The following is a 22442-nucleotide window of genomic DNA, read 5'->3' on the forward strand; positions in this document are numbered from 1 at the left end:
AGGGCGGGCGACGGTGTACGGGCTCGGCTAGTCGGACAGTACAGACTTTTGTCTGTACCCACGACTGCTAGTTCCCGTCAGCGGCGGCACTTCTCGTCGGCGGCGGCACTTCTCGTCGGCGGCGGCACTTCTTGTCGGCGGCGTGTGGTGGAAGGCGGGCGACGGTATGCGGGCTCGGCTAGTCGGACAGTACAGACTTTTGTCTGTACCCACGACTGCTATAGTTCCCGTCGGCGGCGTGGTTGAAAGCGAACGGCGGTGTACTAGTACAGTTCGAACAGTTGGACAGTATAGTGTCACCTATACCCACAGCTGTCGAACTGTACCGCGGATGATTTCGGTGACGGCTGTTGCCCCTTTTCTGCCTGTTTAGGTAACAACGCCCGTGGTAGTATTGCTAATTCTGATTATGATATTCATATACTTTCACTAGCTGTGTTAATGAATAGTTCATAATGCGTTATATCGTGGCAATGTTTATAGACAATTAATTACTTATCCGTATGTATAAAGATATTTTGACATTAATTAATTGTCTGATTGACGGGGAGATGAACGGATGTTGAAGTCAATTATTTTACGAGCGCTATCTCTTATCGCTTTTTAGCGTAATCATAGTAAATTGAGCGACATCAGTGGCGGCGCGTAGCGATATAAAAACGCGCAATATACGTGTTCGTTACACACTTTTACATGATTAATTTTATATATAAAAAAAAAAACATTATTCAACGTAAAACTAATATTATATAACAATAACACCTACCTATTCTAAACTTATTTAACCTTTTTTTTTTTTTTTTATATTAATAAAAAATAAACACAAGTTTAAACGAACATTTCAAAAATTGAATTTAACAGGGAGGTTATTTAAAATTAAAACGCTGTTGTTGTAATTAAGAGAAATATACTACACATATGTACAATACTCATTGTTTTATACAGTTAGTAATATGATAAAAATAAAACAATTCAATAATATTTTAAAAATTACACACTGGTGCTTTGTGTAGTATAGAATAATAATAATAATAATAAAATACAACAATAGTTACAAATGATTTAGGCATTGCCGAGAAGTCAGATGTCGATAATAAATATCAATGTGTAATCTACAAAATATTTTAACAACGCTGGATACGATAATTTCAAACAAATATAATAACATTTAGCTGTTTCAATAGGTATAATATTCTTGAAATAAGTAAAACACACAAGTTTAGGAAATAATATAATATAAAATCGTGAGCACTGTCACTAACAGTAGGATTAATAGGAGTAAAACAGCATTCGCCTACGAAGTAACAGGACGTTGATGCCATTATACAATATACATACATCCGCAGGCAGATTCTACAAGCTTCGTAGTTGTATCTTAGAGTTTTCGGTTAAATAAGTTATATTTTTCCTCTGGTGTTGTTCTTTTGTAGGGGCTACTGTGAAAAATGATGGCGACAAAAATACGATATGATTTATGACGCAAAAATATTGCTTGAAACAACAAAATGAAAGAATGAGAAAAAATATAAATACTAGACAAAGAGCTAAAATTTTATAGCACCAATTTATTTTTAGTATAAGTAACAAAATAGTATAAAAACTTTAAAAGCAAATCAAAAATGATTCAGACAAGGTGCACAATACGTGTATAATATAGAATAAATTATTGTAGATACAATAACTAATACAAAATGCCTTTAAAAATAATAATTATAACTGTCAATATTAAATTATGTTATATTCTTTTTAGTAGGTTAATATTTTAATAATATTCTTAACTCTTTAGTCTTTACTGCATAACATTTAGAAAAAAAAAACAAGATTTATGTGACTGAACTCTTATATAGTCATTCTGATAAAATTGCATATTACATATTTAATACTATAATATGGCTTGATAAAAAAATTGTAATGACCAAATAGAAAATGATATTGAAATATATATATTATACATAAATACACTAAGAATATACTATTTTTAAAACTATTAAGTTACTTACTATTTATAATACGATGTTTTTGTCAATCTTAGAAATATTTAAATTCAATGTTATAGAAGAAAAAAATAATACATAGCAAGATAAATAAGTACATTTTGAGAAATTAAGTTTAAAAACTATATATATATTATATATGTTTAGCATATATATAGCTATATAAACAACGGATCAACCGTTATTATATCATAAACATTAACTAAACTATAAAATATTTTACTTAAATTGTGCTACATAAAAAAATCTTAACTTTTTAACTCGTTAATGTCCATCCTTGTAAAAAATGCGATATCTTGGTTGAAGTATCAAATGATTTAAAGTGAAAAAAGTGTTTTCAAATGTAATGAAAAATGTTGATAGTTTAATTTAAGATATATCATTATTTTCTAGTGTAATTTCATTAGTATTGCATAATACTTGGTAAGTACTTAGGATAATACAATATTTTAAATATTTTTAAGACATTTCATAGAAATACGGGATATTGAATATGGAAAAAATAATTGACAATTTCAAGCTTTATAATTTATATATTAGAAGACCTAAAAAAATCACATTGAGCACGTCTTAAATTGACGAACTAAATGGATGGACAAGAATTTCGATGTGTAACTATAGGACAAAAATAGATTTGTGGAGTGGATTTTGTTAAAAATAATAATAATAATAAAAAAGTAACTTTCTAAGACATGTCACAAAGCATAAAACTTTTTATTATATAGGTGTGTAGGTGTGTCGAAAGAATATTTTTTTCTTTTGAAAAAATAAAAAGCTATTTTGATGACCTTGTTTCTTTATATCGCGTAATTCAAGAAGATTTCAAAATCACTTAGATGACAAATACAAAAGGAAACACCACTTGTATTAAAAACATACTGACTCGTTTATATACAAAACATAAAGAATACAATACATTTTGATTTTGATTTATGTGGAATACTGTTTAAAAATGTAATCCATTATATTATTATCATTAGATATTATAAAATAATTTTATTTATACAAATTATGTTTAAACCGTAATAGCAATGACTATTGGATATTTTTTTTAATGATTGATGCACCAAATAATAAATAATATAATATTAAACAACATTTTTAATCAATAAAATAAACGCATATAATATTGTTTCATAGACTAAAAGTATAAAATGTGTTTCCGGCTTACTAAGAAGTTATTATATACGATATACGATAATAATACTAAAGAAAACGTCTATTAAAGTCAAGAAAAATCGATTCAATAACATTTAATATTGAATAATAGCAGAAATATACCTAAGTAAAACAATCATATAAAAATAAAAAATGTATTTAAATTCCACTGAGGCACCTGCAGCTCATAATTAATGAAAAACCAAAATTTTGATTTATAACATTACGATAACATTATATTTATGAGTTATGATAAATGTAAACGTAGCAAAATAAATAAATATTATAATACAATTTTGGTAAGCAACGAGTTTTCTTTCATAAAAAACAATTTTCAAGAAAATTAAAGTTTTAGTGCTTTTATTTTATTAGTGTTCACTTGCATTGCAGCATCTTTATTTCAAAGGTACGTATAAAAAAAAATAATAAATGTTAAAGGTATAATATCTAAACTCGTAAAATACATATACCTATTCCTAGACCTGAAACTTGAGAGAATAAAAAAGTTGATTATGATCAACCTCTATTCGCTCTTTTCCATTCCCTAATGAAAATGCAATTTGAACGTTTTATATTTTTATATGACTGTAACGTTTATTAATATCATTGGGAAATCGATATAAAATATAATCACTAAAATATTATAAAATATTAATAATCAATGGTAGTATAGTTTATACGTGAATAATAATTCACATGTAGGTATATACTATAACTATATAATATACTTTAAACATTATTGTTACAATTCATATATTATGATGTACCTACCTAAAACCAAAACCAATAATGAGCATTATTTGTTTTTCAATTATACACGCGGAATTCATATAAAATTATAAAATTATATACTTATGAAATAACACAAAAATAAATATTTAAAAAATATATAATATAATACCTAACTTTCATAAAAAAAAAAAAAAAAACATAAAATAGATGCTTGAAATACTAAAAAGTGATTCGAATATCATTTCTGAAGAACATGCATCATTTGATAACCGACTGAAAATTAAAATCGTGCAATATTAATTGAAAGAAGTGAAAAAAAAGATGAGTTAATTTTGTATGCAGTAATTTATTAATATTAATATAATTTATTTAAAAAAAAAAAAATGTATTTATTCAACTCCAAATAAAAAAGGATATGAGATGATTGATTAAAAAAAAGTGTATATATACTATATTATATACTCAATATAAGTATAAATTGTTACATTGATGTATATTATCATCAATGAGAAACGATATTTGCAGGGCCTTTCAAACGAAAATTCAGACACAGTCGATAAATTCCGAATCCAGTTTGATTGATGTGAAACCTAAAAAAAAGGCATCAATCTCTGTGAGTAAAAACGTTTTCAGTGTTATCCACTGTAACGGTCACCACCCTTAAAATTTTCATTCCAGAAATATTCTTATATCGAAGACATTTTACTGTCTTTCTATACTTCAAAGGAACGACCAAGCTATACTTTACCAATTAATAAGACCTAGTTTAACTCTGGTATTTTATATTTGCTAGTATTTATTGTATACATTTACGCATATACAAATGAACTTGCTATGTACAACAAACACTTAATTTTTAAGAAAATAATATGTATTTAAATCAATATTAAAAACCTGCAATTGGCCATGTAATTTATTTTATCAATGAAAATGAATATTGTCAACAAAAATAGGAAAATCATCGAGACGCAGTTTTTATATTTATTATAACTCCAAAATAGAAAGTATAAACTAAAACCGCATGCATCATCGCCGCCACATGGTCACTTAAAATAATGAATTATTTGACAAAATCAATTGTAGTAATAATACAGTATGTGAAGCAAAAATTGAATGAAAATAATTAAATATAAACACAAACTACTGTAGTGTGTAAGTGTACCTATATATGAGTAATAAAAGTTTAAATATTTCCAATTAATTTATGATAAACTATTAAATAGAGTTGAATATTGATAATTGTTAAAAGGATATTATTGCGGTTTGATTTTAATTCAAAGGCGTTTAAACAATACTATATTATTTGCATACATCGATTAAGTTAGAACCTCTACACCTACCGAAAACTTAAAATAACAATTTCATTATTAAATTTATAATATTATATCTATTTAAAATATGTGCAGTATTTTTGTATATAATATCGTCAACAAATCGAACTAATTGATGGCTGAAGTCCTTTACATGTTTTATCATATTATAAGCAATTAAGTTAGTATAAATGATGGTTGACTGTCGTTTTTGTACTATTGTATAGCAGTATAATATGATCTGTTAAAGTATAAACCTATAGGAATATTAAAAAAGAAAATATTAATAAATATATTTAAAGTAAAATAATTAAAACGTGTCTCCACATGATATTATTTGAATTATTAAAAAATAAAAAATAAAATAGAGAAATAAAATAAAATATGCTAGCATTTTTATTCAAGGATTACTAACACCGCATTCAGGTACAATATTAAAATAATAATAATGCAACATGCAATTATAAATTAAACCTGATTATCAATTAAGAATTCAAATAGATTTGTATGTTGTTATTCGTTATATCTAATGAATTTCACATTATTACTTGTACGTATAACAATCACATCAAATTGCTTTTTAATTACATTTCATAATTAAATATGTATATAGTACAAAGAGATCTGAAAAATACAAAAATTATTTGTTATGGAACTTTTAATTCGAAAGTAAACTACAAGTAATAGATTTAGAGTAAGATATGGTTTAAAACCAAAATGGATATTCGATTAGATTCATTGGGATTAGTGTAAAACACAGAACGTGAAAAAAGAATTAATAATTGAATACTACGGAAAATAATTATTAATACAATCAATAAAATATTTAATATAATTATATTATTGTCCCTTGCTTAGAGTGATGTAATTTTTATTTTTAGAATGTTTGAACATACGATCTATCATCTACAATTTGTAATAAAAATAATAACAACACAAACATTTGATTATAAATTATAGCATAGCGAATTAATTATACATAAATAATAAATTAGTGTTGATTTCAATAAATACACAAATAATGGATTTAGTTAGGTTAGGTTAGGTTAGGTTTTAAAATAATTGTATAATTATAAGAACATATGATACAAAAATTAAACTGTGAATAAAAAAATCGATGGTATATAAAAATAACCATGTTATGTAAAAAATCAACAAATACAAAATTCTTAATGAATAAATTTAAATTGAGTTGTTTATGTATTAATTAGTTAAAAAATATTTAAAAATTGAGATTCCAACAAATAATGTAACTGTAACTAGGGTTAAAACTATATAGGTTTCTATATTACACAGAAGTAAAATTATCTAACCTTACAGTATAATTTAATAAAATAAATAACATTTTAATTTCAACAAATATATGAATAATTTTAACTAGGTATTAAAAGTTAAATTGTGATTATTGTCATTAAACGTTTCATAATCTTTAAAAATATATAAATTATCATGTCTTTGGTCATATTATTAATTATCCTTTAAAATAAAATCTTAATCAACTATATACAAATTATAAACTGTTTACTATTTATAAGTTATAATCTAATCTAAACTTATTCTTAAAACTAAATTAATATTTTTTAACAGTGTTCATTCTTTCATAATTGTTTTTCGTTTTAATTAATTTTTAATTTTCTAATTTCAAGTTATTATTATAACTGTATATTTACTTAGGTAACTATAGTACTAATTTCCTTTATTCTTACATATTTTGTACATAAATATTTAATTCACAAAACAAGATAATTAATAAAATTGAATAATTATTTAGTTAATAAATACATTTTTTTTTCATACAACACTAAACACTTTTATAATTAATAAGAGCGTGCTAATACTGTAATTATAACTATAAACATTATAACTGAAGATTAAGACAATAGACAATATATATTGTTTACCAAAAACCATCAAAATTAATACAATAATAAGATAATAGGTTTTAGAACATAATTCTATCTCTGACCTGACAACTTCAACGAATCATTAAATTTTACTGGTATTTCCATAGATAAAATATATGTAACTTTCTGTTATAAATATTATAATAGTTGTTTTAATAACTTAATTATGTTCAAGTTCAATTCTAATTAACTTAAAAATTACTTTTAAATCCTTTTTTGAACTTTAAAACTGATACAATATAGTGCAAGATGGAATATTGCAATATTCTAGGAAATACTGACTAAATTTTAATGTAAAGAAACAGCTTGTTTCTCTACTTAAGCTTAACGTATTTGCTTATTTCTATAGTGGTTGCAACCACAATACTCACTCAAAATAGTTCTAAGTAATAAGTACTTTGTTCGGTATAATTATGTATACAACCTAGTTTTCTCGATAAACAATGAGATAGCTCCAACTAACAGAAAATAACACTTTGTTAACTAAAACGCATTTTTGGTTCTCAATTAATTGTATACAATATTAATCGAATAGAATAATAATCCTAAAACGAATACATACCATAAGGTGTGAGGACAATACTAAAGCTATAAAACAATTATTATTCGAACCCCAAAGTACCCAGTCGAGAGGAAGAAAGTTAGAACGTGAATTACGTAGGGTGGTAGAATGGAGGAAGAATAATACGAGAGAGATGGAGAAATAAGAAGGTCTAATCCTGAGAAGCTAATAAAGTTGAAGTGAGTACGTACCGGAAACCAGGATTACCGAGCAAAGTCAGTATTTGGGTATGCAGTGGTTTCAATTTACATAGCAAAAACTTAGCGTTGTCTCAAAATATAAATTTCATTGAGAAACAAAATAAATAAATAGAGAATCTACTATTTCTATAGAGTAAAACAAAAACGTTGTAAACATAAAATTAGTAATATAGGATGATTAACAATGTTAGAAAATATAAAAAATGCATCAGATTTCTATTGAACATTTTAAACTTTGTTTATACTAGTTAATTTTCAGAAGTCTTTAATATATAACACTATACTATCCGGTGTATCAATTTAGTCTTAACTTTTTTAATTTTTCATGGTTATTAATTTATAGCACCATATAACAAACGTTGAAAAAAATACTTTGTTTATTGTTAAAGCTAGGACAATAGTAAAATGCAAAAGAGACAAAGAAAATCATAAAATCTTAAACCTTAAATCAAATATTTGAATTCATAAATGCTTATCAATTATCATTGGTCTATATCTATTATATTTATAATACTAAAATTTATATTTGCATATAAAATTTGCGTTGTATAAAATAAAATAATATTTTATAGTTATTATGTTACGGAATTACTTTACTTACTTTAACTATACTTAATTATACTTATAAAAACATCTTCCTTTTTTTCGAATCTATTAATAATTATTAATAGTAATAGATATAGACCAATGATAATTGATAAGTATTAAAGAATTCAAATATTTGATTTAAGTTTTAAGATATTATGGTGCATAGCTGGTGATAGATAAAAATCTAAAAATCTAATGAAAAAACAAGTTAATAATAAGATGAAAAACTAGTAAAATAACAAGTAACTTAATTAAAATATTAAGATGCATAAGTATATATTATAAACATACACAATCATAAATAGTTGAACAATGATTATTTGCCTATTGTGTAACCAATTTATTAGTGATAATAAATAATTATAACATTCACTATAAAATGTAATATATTCAAAACACATTTCATAAAATATAATTAAAAATGACAAGTGATAATAATTATTATTATCTACAATCTACGGGTTATAGTGGTCATTTTAATTTAATCAATATAATTTTAATACAATGAAAAGAAACAATTTGAAATAACATAAATTTGTGTGGATCTTTGTTTTTATTTATTCAGCATATTTATTCCTTAAAAATGAATCTAAATGTTTTTTATACATAGTGGTTATGTTGATCACAGAGAATTTCTACATGGTTTAGTTTGTTTCTAATAAGCCGTCTATTGTTACATTTAAAAAATTCAAATTAATAAAAATATATATCATTCTTAAACAAGAAACATGACAAGAAAAATAAAATAACTACGTTTACCTGATCATAATAATGAGATATTTTTTCTAACAATATAGTTGTTCGTAGGAATAGTAACATTATCAAAATAAAATTAAAAATTTAATTTATTTTTCTTTCATTTCTTATGAAAACATAATACACACATAAAACACAGCAGATATACATACAAATTTACATCTAAATAATAATAAATCGAACCAGAATATCATTTTCTTACTAATATAAAAAAAGTTAAAATCTATGTTTAAAATTCTAATATAACTATAGGTATCTACTAGAACTTTTAAGAATTCACTTTGTTCTAAGTTGTACAAAGATTTCATCTTTAAACATCAATGAAACTTTTTCACATTAATTTAATTTAATAAAACCATATAACGATTACAAGTTTGTATTTTATTTTTTTTTTGTTTTTTACAATTTTCAATTAACAAAAATAATAATGTAAATATAATACAAATAATATGAATAGAAGTTAGAACGCCTTAAATTAATTATCAACTGTGCTTAATGTTGGGTTTATATAACATTACTTCAAAAATAATATTAAATTGGCACAAATAAATATTTGTAATTAATAATGAAACAAACGGTTTTGGTTTTTTATTTATTTTTTTATTTCACTTTGATTGAAAATAATAATTATTAAAAACTTGTCAAATTGAATAAAAAGCTATTAAATTATACCAATTGTGATAACAAAGAATAAACCATAAAATAATGATGTTAAAATCAAAGTCAAATACATTAAAAATTATAATATTTTGATATTAAAGGGTAGCATAATATATATAAAAATAGGTAAGTGTTCAATTGGATTGTTTTTATCAAACAATAAACTTGATCAGTATATCGTTAATAATGATGCGAATTTAATTTGATACATCAGCTAAACATATCAAACTCAAAATTAACTAAAGTGACACTAATAATTTTGAATGGCCAATAAAATCCTGTGTCCACTAAATCTGTGACAACCTGGTGGCACAATTACGTAGACAAACCGTTTTGCATCAGCCAGAAAGGGGCTGACGGGATCTGCAGGCTTAACGGTTTACATACAAAATCAATGGCCAGTGACCCGAATACGAGGTAGGTACGCTACATCTGCTGATTCGCACACATCAGTGAGTACAATGTAAAAACACATTAATTTGTACGAATAATATTGTTGTTATATAATTTTTACATCATATCATGCGAATGTTATTTTAAAAAATCGGGTTAAAATATAATGTATTATTAAACACAACAATATTTTAGTAATGATATTAAACAAACCAATTTGAAGTTAAATTATACTTTTTGTTCATAATGTATAGAGTAAATATGTATATGGTAACAAATTAAAGGAAATACAAAACAAATAAAGTATATGAACGGTATAAATACGGGAATTTTGATATTGGGTACTTGTCTCGGTTTACTCATCCAGGCGCTAACCAGTGTTGCATTATTATTTTAATTTCAAAATTAATGATAGCCATTATAGGATAACCAAAGTAGTAAAACGATATTTAATGGAAACTTGGTTAGCTGAAAACTCTAAGTGCTCGTAAAACAAAAGTTATGACTTTATGAGTAACGATTTCAAAATATAATTGTAACATTTGAAATCCTGATAATAAATGATGTACGTGAAATATTGGATAAATTTAGAATTTAAAAAAATCTTACAGTTTTTAGAAAAAAATAAAATAAGATTTTATGAGATGTACTCCATTATATTTATTTGAGGTGATTTGGGGTGAATTAAATCTATTAATAAATTTAATTTAGTAAATTTATTTACAATAAAAACAACAAATAGGTATAGATATGAAGAATAATTAATATTGAACAAAATAAATAGATAGATTTTGTTGTTTGCTATGCACAATGCACGATACGATTTTTAATTTGTAAAATAATCGTTTTATTCAATAAAAAAAAAAAAATACTTATGTTATTGTAGTTCTATTGAACTCCAAATAAAATGCTCATTGAATACGAATATACTATTTCAATTTAAAATTATAATGAATAATGCAATTTACTGTAAACAACAACTATTCTAAGAGATCTGATCTAAATTAAATATCCTAACAATCAATGTTTGATGTTGTACGCATTGGAGTAAATAACATAACTACTCGTCTATACACAATAATTTATTAAATGTAAAATGATATATTCGAATTGAAATATTATACAACGATTTATTTTACGGTTTTCAGAAAAATCAACAATAAAATATCGTACTCGGTCATTTGTTAAGCGCATATACATAATATAATTATGTTTGTGTATACCAATAAGGCAGTTTTAAGTCCCGAAAGTACGATTTGCATTTTCCAAAGGTAATTTTAAACGTAATTCCACTTGTTATTCATTATCCAGCTAAAACAGGACGTGCTGGGTTTAACGATTATGAGAAGCCCGGACAGGATTTGTACGCCATGAGATCTAAAAGCGACGGCCAGTGAGGTACGATGATGGCTCATAGTTTTAGTTTATTGGGTTATTTTATAATAGGAGTAACCGATTTAAGTGTCATTCGGTGTGGCTAAATCGACGGAAACGCAAGAATAATATAATTATTACGACTTGAAAATATCGTCACGGAACATGGCCTGTTGAGGATTTAAATAATTGTTTTAAGTTAAACACGACACCACCATAATCGTGCCGATTGTAAATCAAGATGGTTCTTCATTATTTGAAAGATAAAAAACCAGACATAAATGTACAGAAGGAAGGTAGAAATATAGAAATAATTCCCCAGGGCACGACAAAAATATTTACAGCCCGGATAAAATTCTCCACTACAACATTTATTCTTTCACGACTCAATTTTATATTATATCACTTCAAATAAATATGGCGTATGTATTATTATTCACACATTTTTTCTTTCTGTGGTTTTATGCGAAACGAACAATATTTACAATATTTCATATTGACAAATATTTATATCGAAAAAACAGAATATTTTAAAAAATGAGATTTCAATTTGGTTAGCTTTTAACAACATATAAGTGAGTTAAGAGTATATATTTAGTTAATATATATATTATAAGTTGGATATATATATTATAAGACCAATTAACAAGTATATATTACATTATGTATATATATATTATGGTTGACTTAATAAAATCGTTTTAATTATTAGACTATATTTATCTAATATATTATATTAAAACTAAAATTAAGTTAATTTCCTAAGTATCAAAATATATTTATTTGAATACTTCTTTAAAATAAAAGTATGTTTATATATTATATAATGATTTTATTATTATTAACAACGTAGCGTTTTTGGATGTGATTAAATTATATTTCCATTTGTATATCTTAAATCTTAATTAAAGGAATAGTTATTAAAATATTATACTAATATTTATTATTTAATGTAGGTACCTATATAATAAATTTAAACTACAACCAACAATATGCACAATGCACATATTACATATTATACATCCATTTTATTTTAGGTTTATAACATAATTTGAATACTTAACATCATCATGAATTATTATCTATTTATTATTACAATTCATTAAACTTTAGTTTACACAATTTTTTTCTGCTAATTATATAATAATAAGAGTATTAGCGCAAAATATACATGGATTTAACGTGAAGCATTATATAATAATGAAGATGATAAAATTTTCAATGTTTAATTTATTAACGCTGTCATAAGTTAAATATAAAATAGGATTAAATCTACTTGAATAGTTTTCAAGAGAACTTTACATTTAATATTGAGTATTGAAGATTAAATTAGATTTTCTACATGATTTTTGTAGGATTTTTGAAGAAGTGAAAGTCTAGAATTATCATTGAAGAATGTTTGAACATAATATAAATGAATAATTTGGATTAGAGCTATTTCAAAAACCCACCATCCAAATTTTTATTACATAATTATGTAGATTTTAAGATAACAGTGATCTATATTTTTTAACTAAATAACTAGATAAACATACTATATGCTAAAATGTAATTTTAATTTTTAGAATAATTCAGTAAAATTGTTATTCATACTATAACAATTCATTAATATACAGTTATTTTCAGTTTTCAACTAATCGTCTACATTATATACACAACATTCCCGAGATATTTGAATCCAGACATAAATAAATTATGGGTACAGAGATAAATATTAATTGTTATTATTAAAAATCCATTTTTTATTATAATTAATTCATTTGCAAGACCAATTTATAATTTTTTAAAGGATTTTTAATATAATGGTATTACATTTAGCAAGAAATTTGATTTATTTAACTCGTGAGAAGCTTGAAACAATTAAATTATCAAGGATAGCCAATCTTTATATACATATTATATATTTAATACAAAACGATTTCGATAAAATATCATACAATATGTAATTTATTATGACACGGCATATATCATGCATTCAATAAGTCAACCGACTTCTTAAGTAGTCCAATAACGTAATATATATGTATAAATGCATGACAATATATTATGTCAAGAATTATGAGAGATTTAGAGCTGATCTGCTAACTACACACGAGTATTTCACACGACAGATCATGGTTAATAAATTTAAGTTTTTTTTACTTCATAGGTACATCGATTAAATTTAACAAATCAAATGTTAGTGTAGCGTTTTAAAATGCAATAATGATAATAGTGTAAATAATTAAATTGCTTTCTGTTAATGACTTTCTAAGGTATAATCAGATATTCTTAATAAAATAACAATTAAATGGAAAAAACAAAAATTGTGTATTAACGTCTAAATAATGCAATGCATTGAAACACGTTAACATACAATTATATTTTTAAATGTAAATAAAATATCAAAATGACTAATTTATATTTTACCCAAAAATTTAAATTTAATAAAAAAAATGAGTAATTGAACTATTATAATAATATCTAGATAAATCAAAAAGTATTTATCTTAATTTGTATCTAGATAATGCCATATTTAATTAGATACATCTCCTATAGATAAAATTTTAGTTATCTATTCTCATTATTGACTATTTTATCATTGTTTATTACTACAGGAAATCTATTTTTTTTATTATATTCTTTCCAGGCACATACAATATTGAACGAATTATATTCGAGACTTCTATGTACCACAATTGCCTAAACAGTAACGCCTGGTAAAACACGCGAATATACGTTTGAGCTAATAATAGTAAACCACGTTCAAAAACAAGAGAAAAGTTAAACCTGTCATCGTGTGACACTGATGAATGAAAAAGAAAGGAGGTGGAGGCAGGTTTTGGTCTTCGAATCCGGGTCAAACTATTCGCACATAAAATCAGACCGAGGGGTGGGCGCCCGGGAAAAGCATTTGTCCTTGTCGCCCTCCTCTCATACATATTCCACACTATTAGACCCGACATAAATTACCAAATGTCCCCCTCATCCACCAGCCACAAATTCTGAAAGCGTACAGACCAAAACCTTATGATAAATATCTTGTGGAGAGCTGGAAATAAAAAAAACCTCGACTGTCATTACATGATTGTGACGTCACTAAAAACGGGTAAACAAATCGAAAACGATATATATAAGTATAAAAAAATTAAATAAATACATACATAAAATATTTCATCTAAAAACAAAATTTAATATTAAATACAATGAAAAAATACTCAGCTAGGGTAGAATATCGCAGAGATACGGGTATATTCACATCTTCTTCATTCCATTCTAACATAATCTCGGCATATTATGAGTTACTCATAACAAATTCAATAACAAATTCACTTAACAATTTATATTTACTTCTAATTTTAATTGTATTAATTATACAGTCAAAGACATATCATTATGCTATTAAACTATTAAAAAACTATTCATTGAATTTATCAAAGGCTCAATAATTTTATTTGATAAATTAAATTTATATTTATATTTTACTGTCTGAATTCAATAAAAACTGATTCACACTTGAAAATGTATAATATTGAAATTTGTAAATCACGGTAGTCATATAGGTACAGGGTTTGTTTTATTAATATTTTTTATTTTTTGTTATTAAGCTAACATGGAACATTTGTAAGTGTAGGTAATTGTAGTTATTTAAACTTCATAAGCCGTCTATTGAATCAATGAATACAGACTGCTTTTTTTTTTTTTTTTTGATCACATAACTTTTCAACTGTTGTATTTCTCTAGTAAGCGTTACAACCCTCTACAATTTCATTGTTTCAAAAAAAAACCCTCTCACTATAATAATTTCTACCATTTCTCTTATACTATTTTATTATTATTTTTTTGTCTTTATTGTTGCGACGACTCTTTTGTACATCCAGGTCGAGGGGTTACCCTTGTTTCATTTTCTTTACAATTCATTTTTGTGGAAAGTGCAGAGAAGAAAATATTTCTAGCTCTTATGGCGTATAATTGCGGAAAAAATCTGAACGACAGGTGGTATGATACACAAATAATTTTTAAGAAAAAATGTATAAAAAAAAAAAAATGTTATATAGATAATAGTCTGATTATGAAATGAAGACATAAAACTAAAATATGGTTGTAGTAATGCTCGGAAAAATTCAGGTTATGAATTTATGATGTGACTTAATAGAATTTATCATGTTTAAATGAAGACTATTATTTTACTGTCAAATAACATTATGAATCACAAAAAATAACAATGATTAGAAACAATATATAGATCTAAATCGCTAGAAATAAAAATAATCAAAAAAAACTTATTTCGGTAAAAAATATTGTTTTTAAGTTAAACATTACGTATCATAATATTAAAATTAAATTAAATTTATTTCTATGAATAGAAAAAAAAATTAATATAAATTCAATAATTAAGTGTTATGTTTATGCTTATAATTACAAAAATTAAAATCGTTCACAGTTTACACTTCAATAATCATTTGAAAGTTATTAGACAGGGATACGCAATTAATACTATTTCAAGAAAAATATACAAAAATAATAATGATAATAGCTGAATATAGCTATATCGTACTTAACTTATTTAAATACATATTTATAAAATCAATATTGAATTATTAAGTGCATAAAAAACTCTAAGTGTAACATTATGATATAACTTAAAACAGGCACGAGACAGCAATGTACCTAAATTGCATATTTAAAACGCCGTGTTATAAAAATCTAAAAAAAGTTTAGTAGTGTCAGCAATGTACGCAGTAAATTATTACGATTATACAATATTTTTGAGCCTAGTATTCAGCCAGACTAAACTAAATATTAAAATTAATATGCGTTGTTTATTACTATAAGGACCTATTTTATTTATTTATTATGCATCGACCCCAAAATAATAATGTGTAATCATCTTTTTATTTTTATGAAACTTTGATTAAGGCATACATATTACCAGTGTATTTAGTACTATGTTACTGATCATTTGAATGTTTTATATTTTGCATAAATGAACAACCCACATCTAAGTTCACTCACTATAATAAACATTTTAATCTGTAACGCCAAAGTTGTCATACATTTTTTTTAACTATTATTATTATACATTGTTATTACGAACCGTCAATTTGATGATAATTATATACATATATACATATACATATATATATATATATATATATATGTGTGTGTGTGTGTGTGTGTGTGTGTGTGTGTGTGTGTGTGTGTGTGTGTGTGTGTGTGTGTGTGTGTGTGTGTGTGTGTATGTATATAAACTAACGATCAATATTCTCATAATTGCTAAATGATGTATTGTAAATATTATATATAATTGAAAGAATAATTAAAATTGTTTAATTAATGAGTTTATAAAGTGGGATGAAATTATGTATTTTTATAAAAATATACGTACAGTTATAAGTTATATATTTAAACGTACTCGTATATATTATTCGAAAATAATGAAGTGTTAGCAATACTAATTTATTTTGTTTAAAATACGGGTTTCAAACACATCTTAAAATGTTCTTTATGTCATTGCTATTAAAATCAAGTAGATACTAAGTAATGTAAGCATTGAGAGAGGATAAAATAATAGCAGTAGTATTCTGTCAGTTTGGATATTGTCCTACACAACGTCCTCTGGGAAAACTAGTACTAATCAGGCGACGACGCAACACAGCTGCTTTTAGTTAGAATAATTCAGTTTACTTCCAAGAATCTAACTCAAATATTAAACTTACACACCATATAAATAAACCATGACAAACAATAGTATTCGAAATAATTATTAAATTTTGTGGTTCATTTAAAAATTCAAAACAATCATATACAACATAATATACCACCGAAAAAATACAATGAACCTATCTTATATTTTATATTACATTTAATGTACATAAAAAAATTAAATACATCAATGTTAATATTGATCAATTATTAATAAATTATTATTCAAACCATTTTTATTAATAAAAATAAAGATCAAATATCAAATGAGTCAAGTGAAAAAGAATGATAAATATTAATTTTATATTTCAGAGATATTAAAAAACATAATAATAATAATTATAAATGATTTACTTAATTAAATTAGATTGAGAAAAAAATATGCCCTTATTTTGCGGGCGACTGATATAGTCAACATTAAATAAATGTCAATAATAATAAGTTCAATTTTTATAAACATAAACAAGTATGAATCTGAGTTAAATATCATATTATTTATAAGATTTATAAACAAAAAAAAAATTGTTTTTAATAAAATTATAAATTTCAGTTTATTTCAGTACTAACAAACCTAGGCTACAAGTCATAGGATTCAAAGCAGAAAAAATATGAATTAAGTGTTTATTCAAACCTAACATTGTACAAATTGTATTAAATTCATGATTAACTAAAATTTTATTTTAAAAGTGTTAATTTGTTCGTATTTTTGTTTTTTTTTTTTTGTTGGAATATAAATCCAACCTTTAAATCTGTTGGAGGTTAAGAAAAAAATACAAAAGGATAAAAAAGACTATAGCCAAACGGTTTTTTTAAATGAGGTTTGTTAAACTATTTACCATATTTATAAAGATAAGTACTTTATATAAATGTATACCTACTGCGATTAAATATAAGTACAGTACACGCGTATACTTGTAAGTATATTACAACATAATAAGACCTTGTAGACATGATTTCATTATTGTTGGAAAAATAGAATCAATTGAAAATTCGTATTATTATAAATAATACATTATGCAACAAGGTTAAAAATGTGTATGATCGATACAATACACGGTGGAGTTGAAAAACAGCATACAGTAGACGATTATACGTCGACAACGACGGCATCAACCATTATTCAAATCATTCTGGGAAACATTAAATTTAACGTTTATTGTTCCAGAACTAATAGACGTTTAGACAGGTTATTAATTACTGGCAGCTGGCATTCTACATTGCTGGCGAACACGGTAAAGGTGTACGGGAAAAACGCACACGGAACAAGCAAAGGGTATGCGCGCGGAGTGGGGATGCCAGATAGAAAAGGACCATAACAGCTAGGACGAAGTTCCGTTTGGGGATTCGATCGTGACGCGTTTACAGTGGTCTATGTATATGTGTGTGTGTGTGTAAAGCACTATTGTGCTAAATCCCCCCTCCTGCCACCGTCCTTATTGGCGGTTTCGACGAGCCGTTATTAATGTCAACCATGCGCGGGTGTATAAGTGAACGGGATGGACAGGTGAAGGGGGATTTAACCAACCACCTTTGGACCCAATTCCGTTATAGGTTCTACATTACCACCCCGTGTCTTTCCTGTTGGCATTATTGGATTTTCGCCAATATCGAACACACACACACACACGGACACACATACACATACATTAGATAGATAAATGAAAGGATGGATAGATAGAGCATTGATAGAAAACTGCGTGAGCTCAGAATGAATGGGAAAAACACGAAAAGGAAATAGAAAACGATATATACTACATATTATATATCTATTCGTAATTGTGTATTATATAATGGTTTCGACACGTTGTGCGCATTATACATTCATACAAAACTGTTATATTTATGATGGAAAAATAACGCCATGAAAAATCACGTTTCAAATAGACTAATGATATAATCAATATATACTTTAGTTTCATTTACCATTATATTTCTTACGAGTAACAAAACATAAATCGATAGCAAAACAAAATATTGTACTCGTGATAATACAAAGAAAAGGTGTAAATATCACGATAAAAATGTGTGTACAAACACGCTTGTTTAAATTAACAAAATATATAAATATATTATACATTTATATAGATTTTTGGTAACGTTATTAACTCATTTGCTAATATTTTCTTTAAATTTAATTTTATTATCTAATAATAGTATTTCCAATATTATGATATAAATTATGTGTAGTAACCTTACCTTTTACGTGTTCAGGATTTTCCGTACCAGAACGCATAATATCGTTTAAATAGTGTTCAAGATTACGCATGTTGTCCAAAGGTCCAGTACCGTTTCCGCAACGTTCCTGAAACATGTAAAATTCATGAAATTCAAATACTAAGATATATTAGAGGACAAATAATTTTTTAAATTTTAGGTAAATTCATTTGCAACTTATTCTAAAATATACAAATATATCTGACAAGCAATATTGTACATTTTTATACTTAAAAAAAGGGGTACAACTATACAGTAAATTAAACTGTATATTTTAAAATTTACAAATACTTAAACTAAACATATTTTTACATAAACAAATGAATAAATCATGTTTTTAAATTTGAAAGAGAAAGAGAAAAAACAAAAACAATTCTATACATAATGTTATATATAATACGAATAACAGAATAGCTAATTACTTCATGAAAATTTCAATTTTGTATTGAAATATAAAGGTTACTTTATACCTGAATAATTAAACTTATTATGATAAAGAGTAATGAATATTTTAATTTTGAATAACTCTTTAATTGTAAATTGTTAATTAAATTTCCATTGAAACCCAAATGCTATTTTATAAAGCTTCTATTGTACATCATAATTTATATTTTTTGTTTTTAAGATTTAAAATATCAATACAACTCCATTTGTTACATAGCTAAATATAATAATTAATTTTAATTGATTTCGTAAAAATGAAATACATAGTATAATAAATATAAATAATATATACAATGATATGTGTATCAATATCATTGTATTTAGAATTGATGTTTGTTTTTTTATATATACATATCAATAATATAATTAAAAATACGTAAAATATGTAAAAACGTAATAACGTGACAGATAGTTTTTTGTTTGATTAATAATAAAAGAGGTACGTAATCGATTCCTTAAATCCTAATACATATTTCTGCATCATGTCATCTTGACATGTCATTAAACGTAAAATTTTAACAAATCTTAATATTTAATAATTGATATCTAAAAATATCAACTACTAAATACTGTATAACTATGGTGAAAATAACTCTTGTTGGTCTAAATAAATAATATACAATCATTGTTCTATATAGAGATTAATTTAAAGTTGTATCAATTATTTAAGTAGAAAAAGAAGGATAATTCACATAAAATAAAGTTTAAAAATGTATAATACATTGTGGCAGTATAGTGATTTGGTGGAAAAAATATTGGTTAAGAAAAAAAGACTGCAACTAAATTTTCAATTCGACTTCATATGTTATATATATATATAAATCCTTAGAAGTAATTTTTATTTTATATTATCAAAAGAGAATTATTGACCTTTTCGTATTCATTTATTAATTATATCGATTTGAAATATAATATTATTATAATATTATCGACTTAAATATAAACATAATGTATATAGTACAAAACATGTTTTCGTTAGAGTATAACTCATAGTACATAATATTTAATCATCTATATAGGCATATATAACAAATGAGGCTAAAATTAAATTATATTTAATGGGAACTAAAACTTGATCAGTTAGAAACATTTTAATTTCATTATACTTTGATTATCATTTGAACCTTTTTAATTATACACTACACTATGATACTCGAATTAATATAATTTAATAATAATAATAGTTTTTAGTTATATATAATTATTGGATTATATAATTTTTTTATGATTTTTTGGGTTTGATAACATTTTCATTAAAAAACGACTGGAAGTTCTAAATAAATAATATCCCGTGCCAAACCAAAATTCCTGTTGTTTTTACTGTAACATAATAGTTTGAGAAGGGTGCACAAAGTTTCATCAACAAATCCAATTTTTTGTTTTCATCGCTATAAGGTTAAGCATTAATTGACGAAAATAGAAAATACACCATTCATTAGCTGCTGATGTCCATTAGTATAGAGTTTATAAGTTTACTCTTCTTAATGGCTAATGGGTACCTTTTATCACAGATCTTTTCACATTGCCTGCTATTTACGATAATACAATTGTGTATCATTCAATTTTTTTTTTTTTTTTTTTAATACAATTTTGTAAAGTAAATCACAATAGTTATAGGTATATAATAGTTAAATAGTTACCTAAAATTTGGAAAAATAAATGAATATTAATTTGAACTAAATAGCAGTGGTTAAGTACTACTTCATTAGCTTAAAATATATGGTAATACGTATGTAGGTAGTCAGTTCGTCAAGTCATCAAGTCACTCATTCAAATTTAAAAATAACTAGAATTTAATTTAAAAAATGTAATTTAATTCATATATTAGTTATTAAACTCTAGTTGGGATGAAATTTGATCAATTGAGTTTTGTTATCATTTTACAATTATTTCAAATGAAATGGCTCAACTGATTTATTGGCATCAATATATAATAGACGATAGAATTAAAATTATAAAATTATAGACATACTAAGTAGTAAATATTAAGGCGATAGCCCTTAATTTATATTGGTTAAAATATAATTTAGATTTCAATACTTTTACTCATATTTGGTTACAACAAAGTTTTTATCCAAAAATGAATAAAAATAATTCAAGATATATGTAAGCTGTGCTTATCTAATACTACTTATGACAAAAAAGAATTTAAATTTACATAATATGTTTTTTCAATTATAGTGTATAGGTATAGCTTCTGGGTAATCCAGATCACCCAGGACCATCTCTGTAAATCCGCAAATTCTAGTCAAGAAGTTCGTAATGTAAAAATATATTAATTAATAACTATAGTACTAAATTCCGTTTCTATACATAGGCCTTATATATGGGCCATAGGTTTTATATATGTGTACAAATTTAGTAGATTTAGAAACGAAATAAATGTTACAAAAACAGTTGGAAGTTGACATATCTAAAAAATACTACGTGTATACATGTGTTACAGAACTTGCTACAGCAATTAAGGT

The 22442-nt window shown here is 24.8% G+C and overlaps 1 protein-coding gene across 2 annotated transcripts in view; it reads right to left on the reverse strand.

Annotated features, from left to right (window-relative positions):
- LOC114120375 (cytoplasmic polyadenylation element-binding protein 2) overlaps positions 1-22442 on the reverse strand; it is a 164883-nt gene that overhangs the window by 87075 nt on the left and 55366 nt on the right. For both annotated transcript variants that reach the window (XM_050201545.1, XM_050201544.1), the window contains one exon: positions 19513-19618. In XM_050201545.1, the coding sequence (XP_050057502.1) occupies positions 19513-19618 (106 nt within the window). The remainder of the gene's footprint in view (positions 1-19512; positions 19619-22442) is intronic.

Source organism: Aphis gossypii, chromosome 2 (genome assembly GCF_020184175.1).
Source record: "Aphis gossypii isolate Hap1 chromosome 2, ASM2018417v2, whole genome shotgun sequence".
Lineage (NCBI taxonomy): Eukaryota > Metazoa > Arthropoda > Insecta > Hemiptera > Aphididae > Aphis > Aphis gossypii.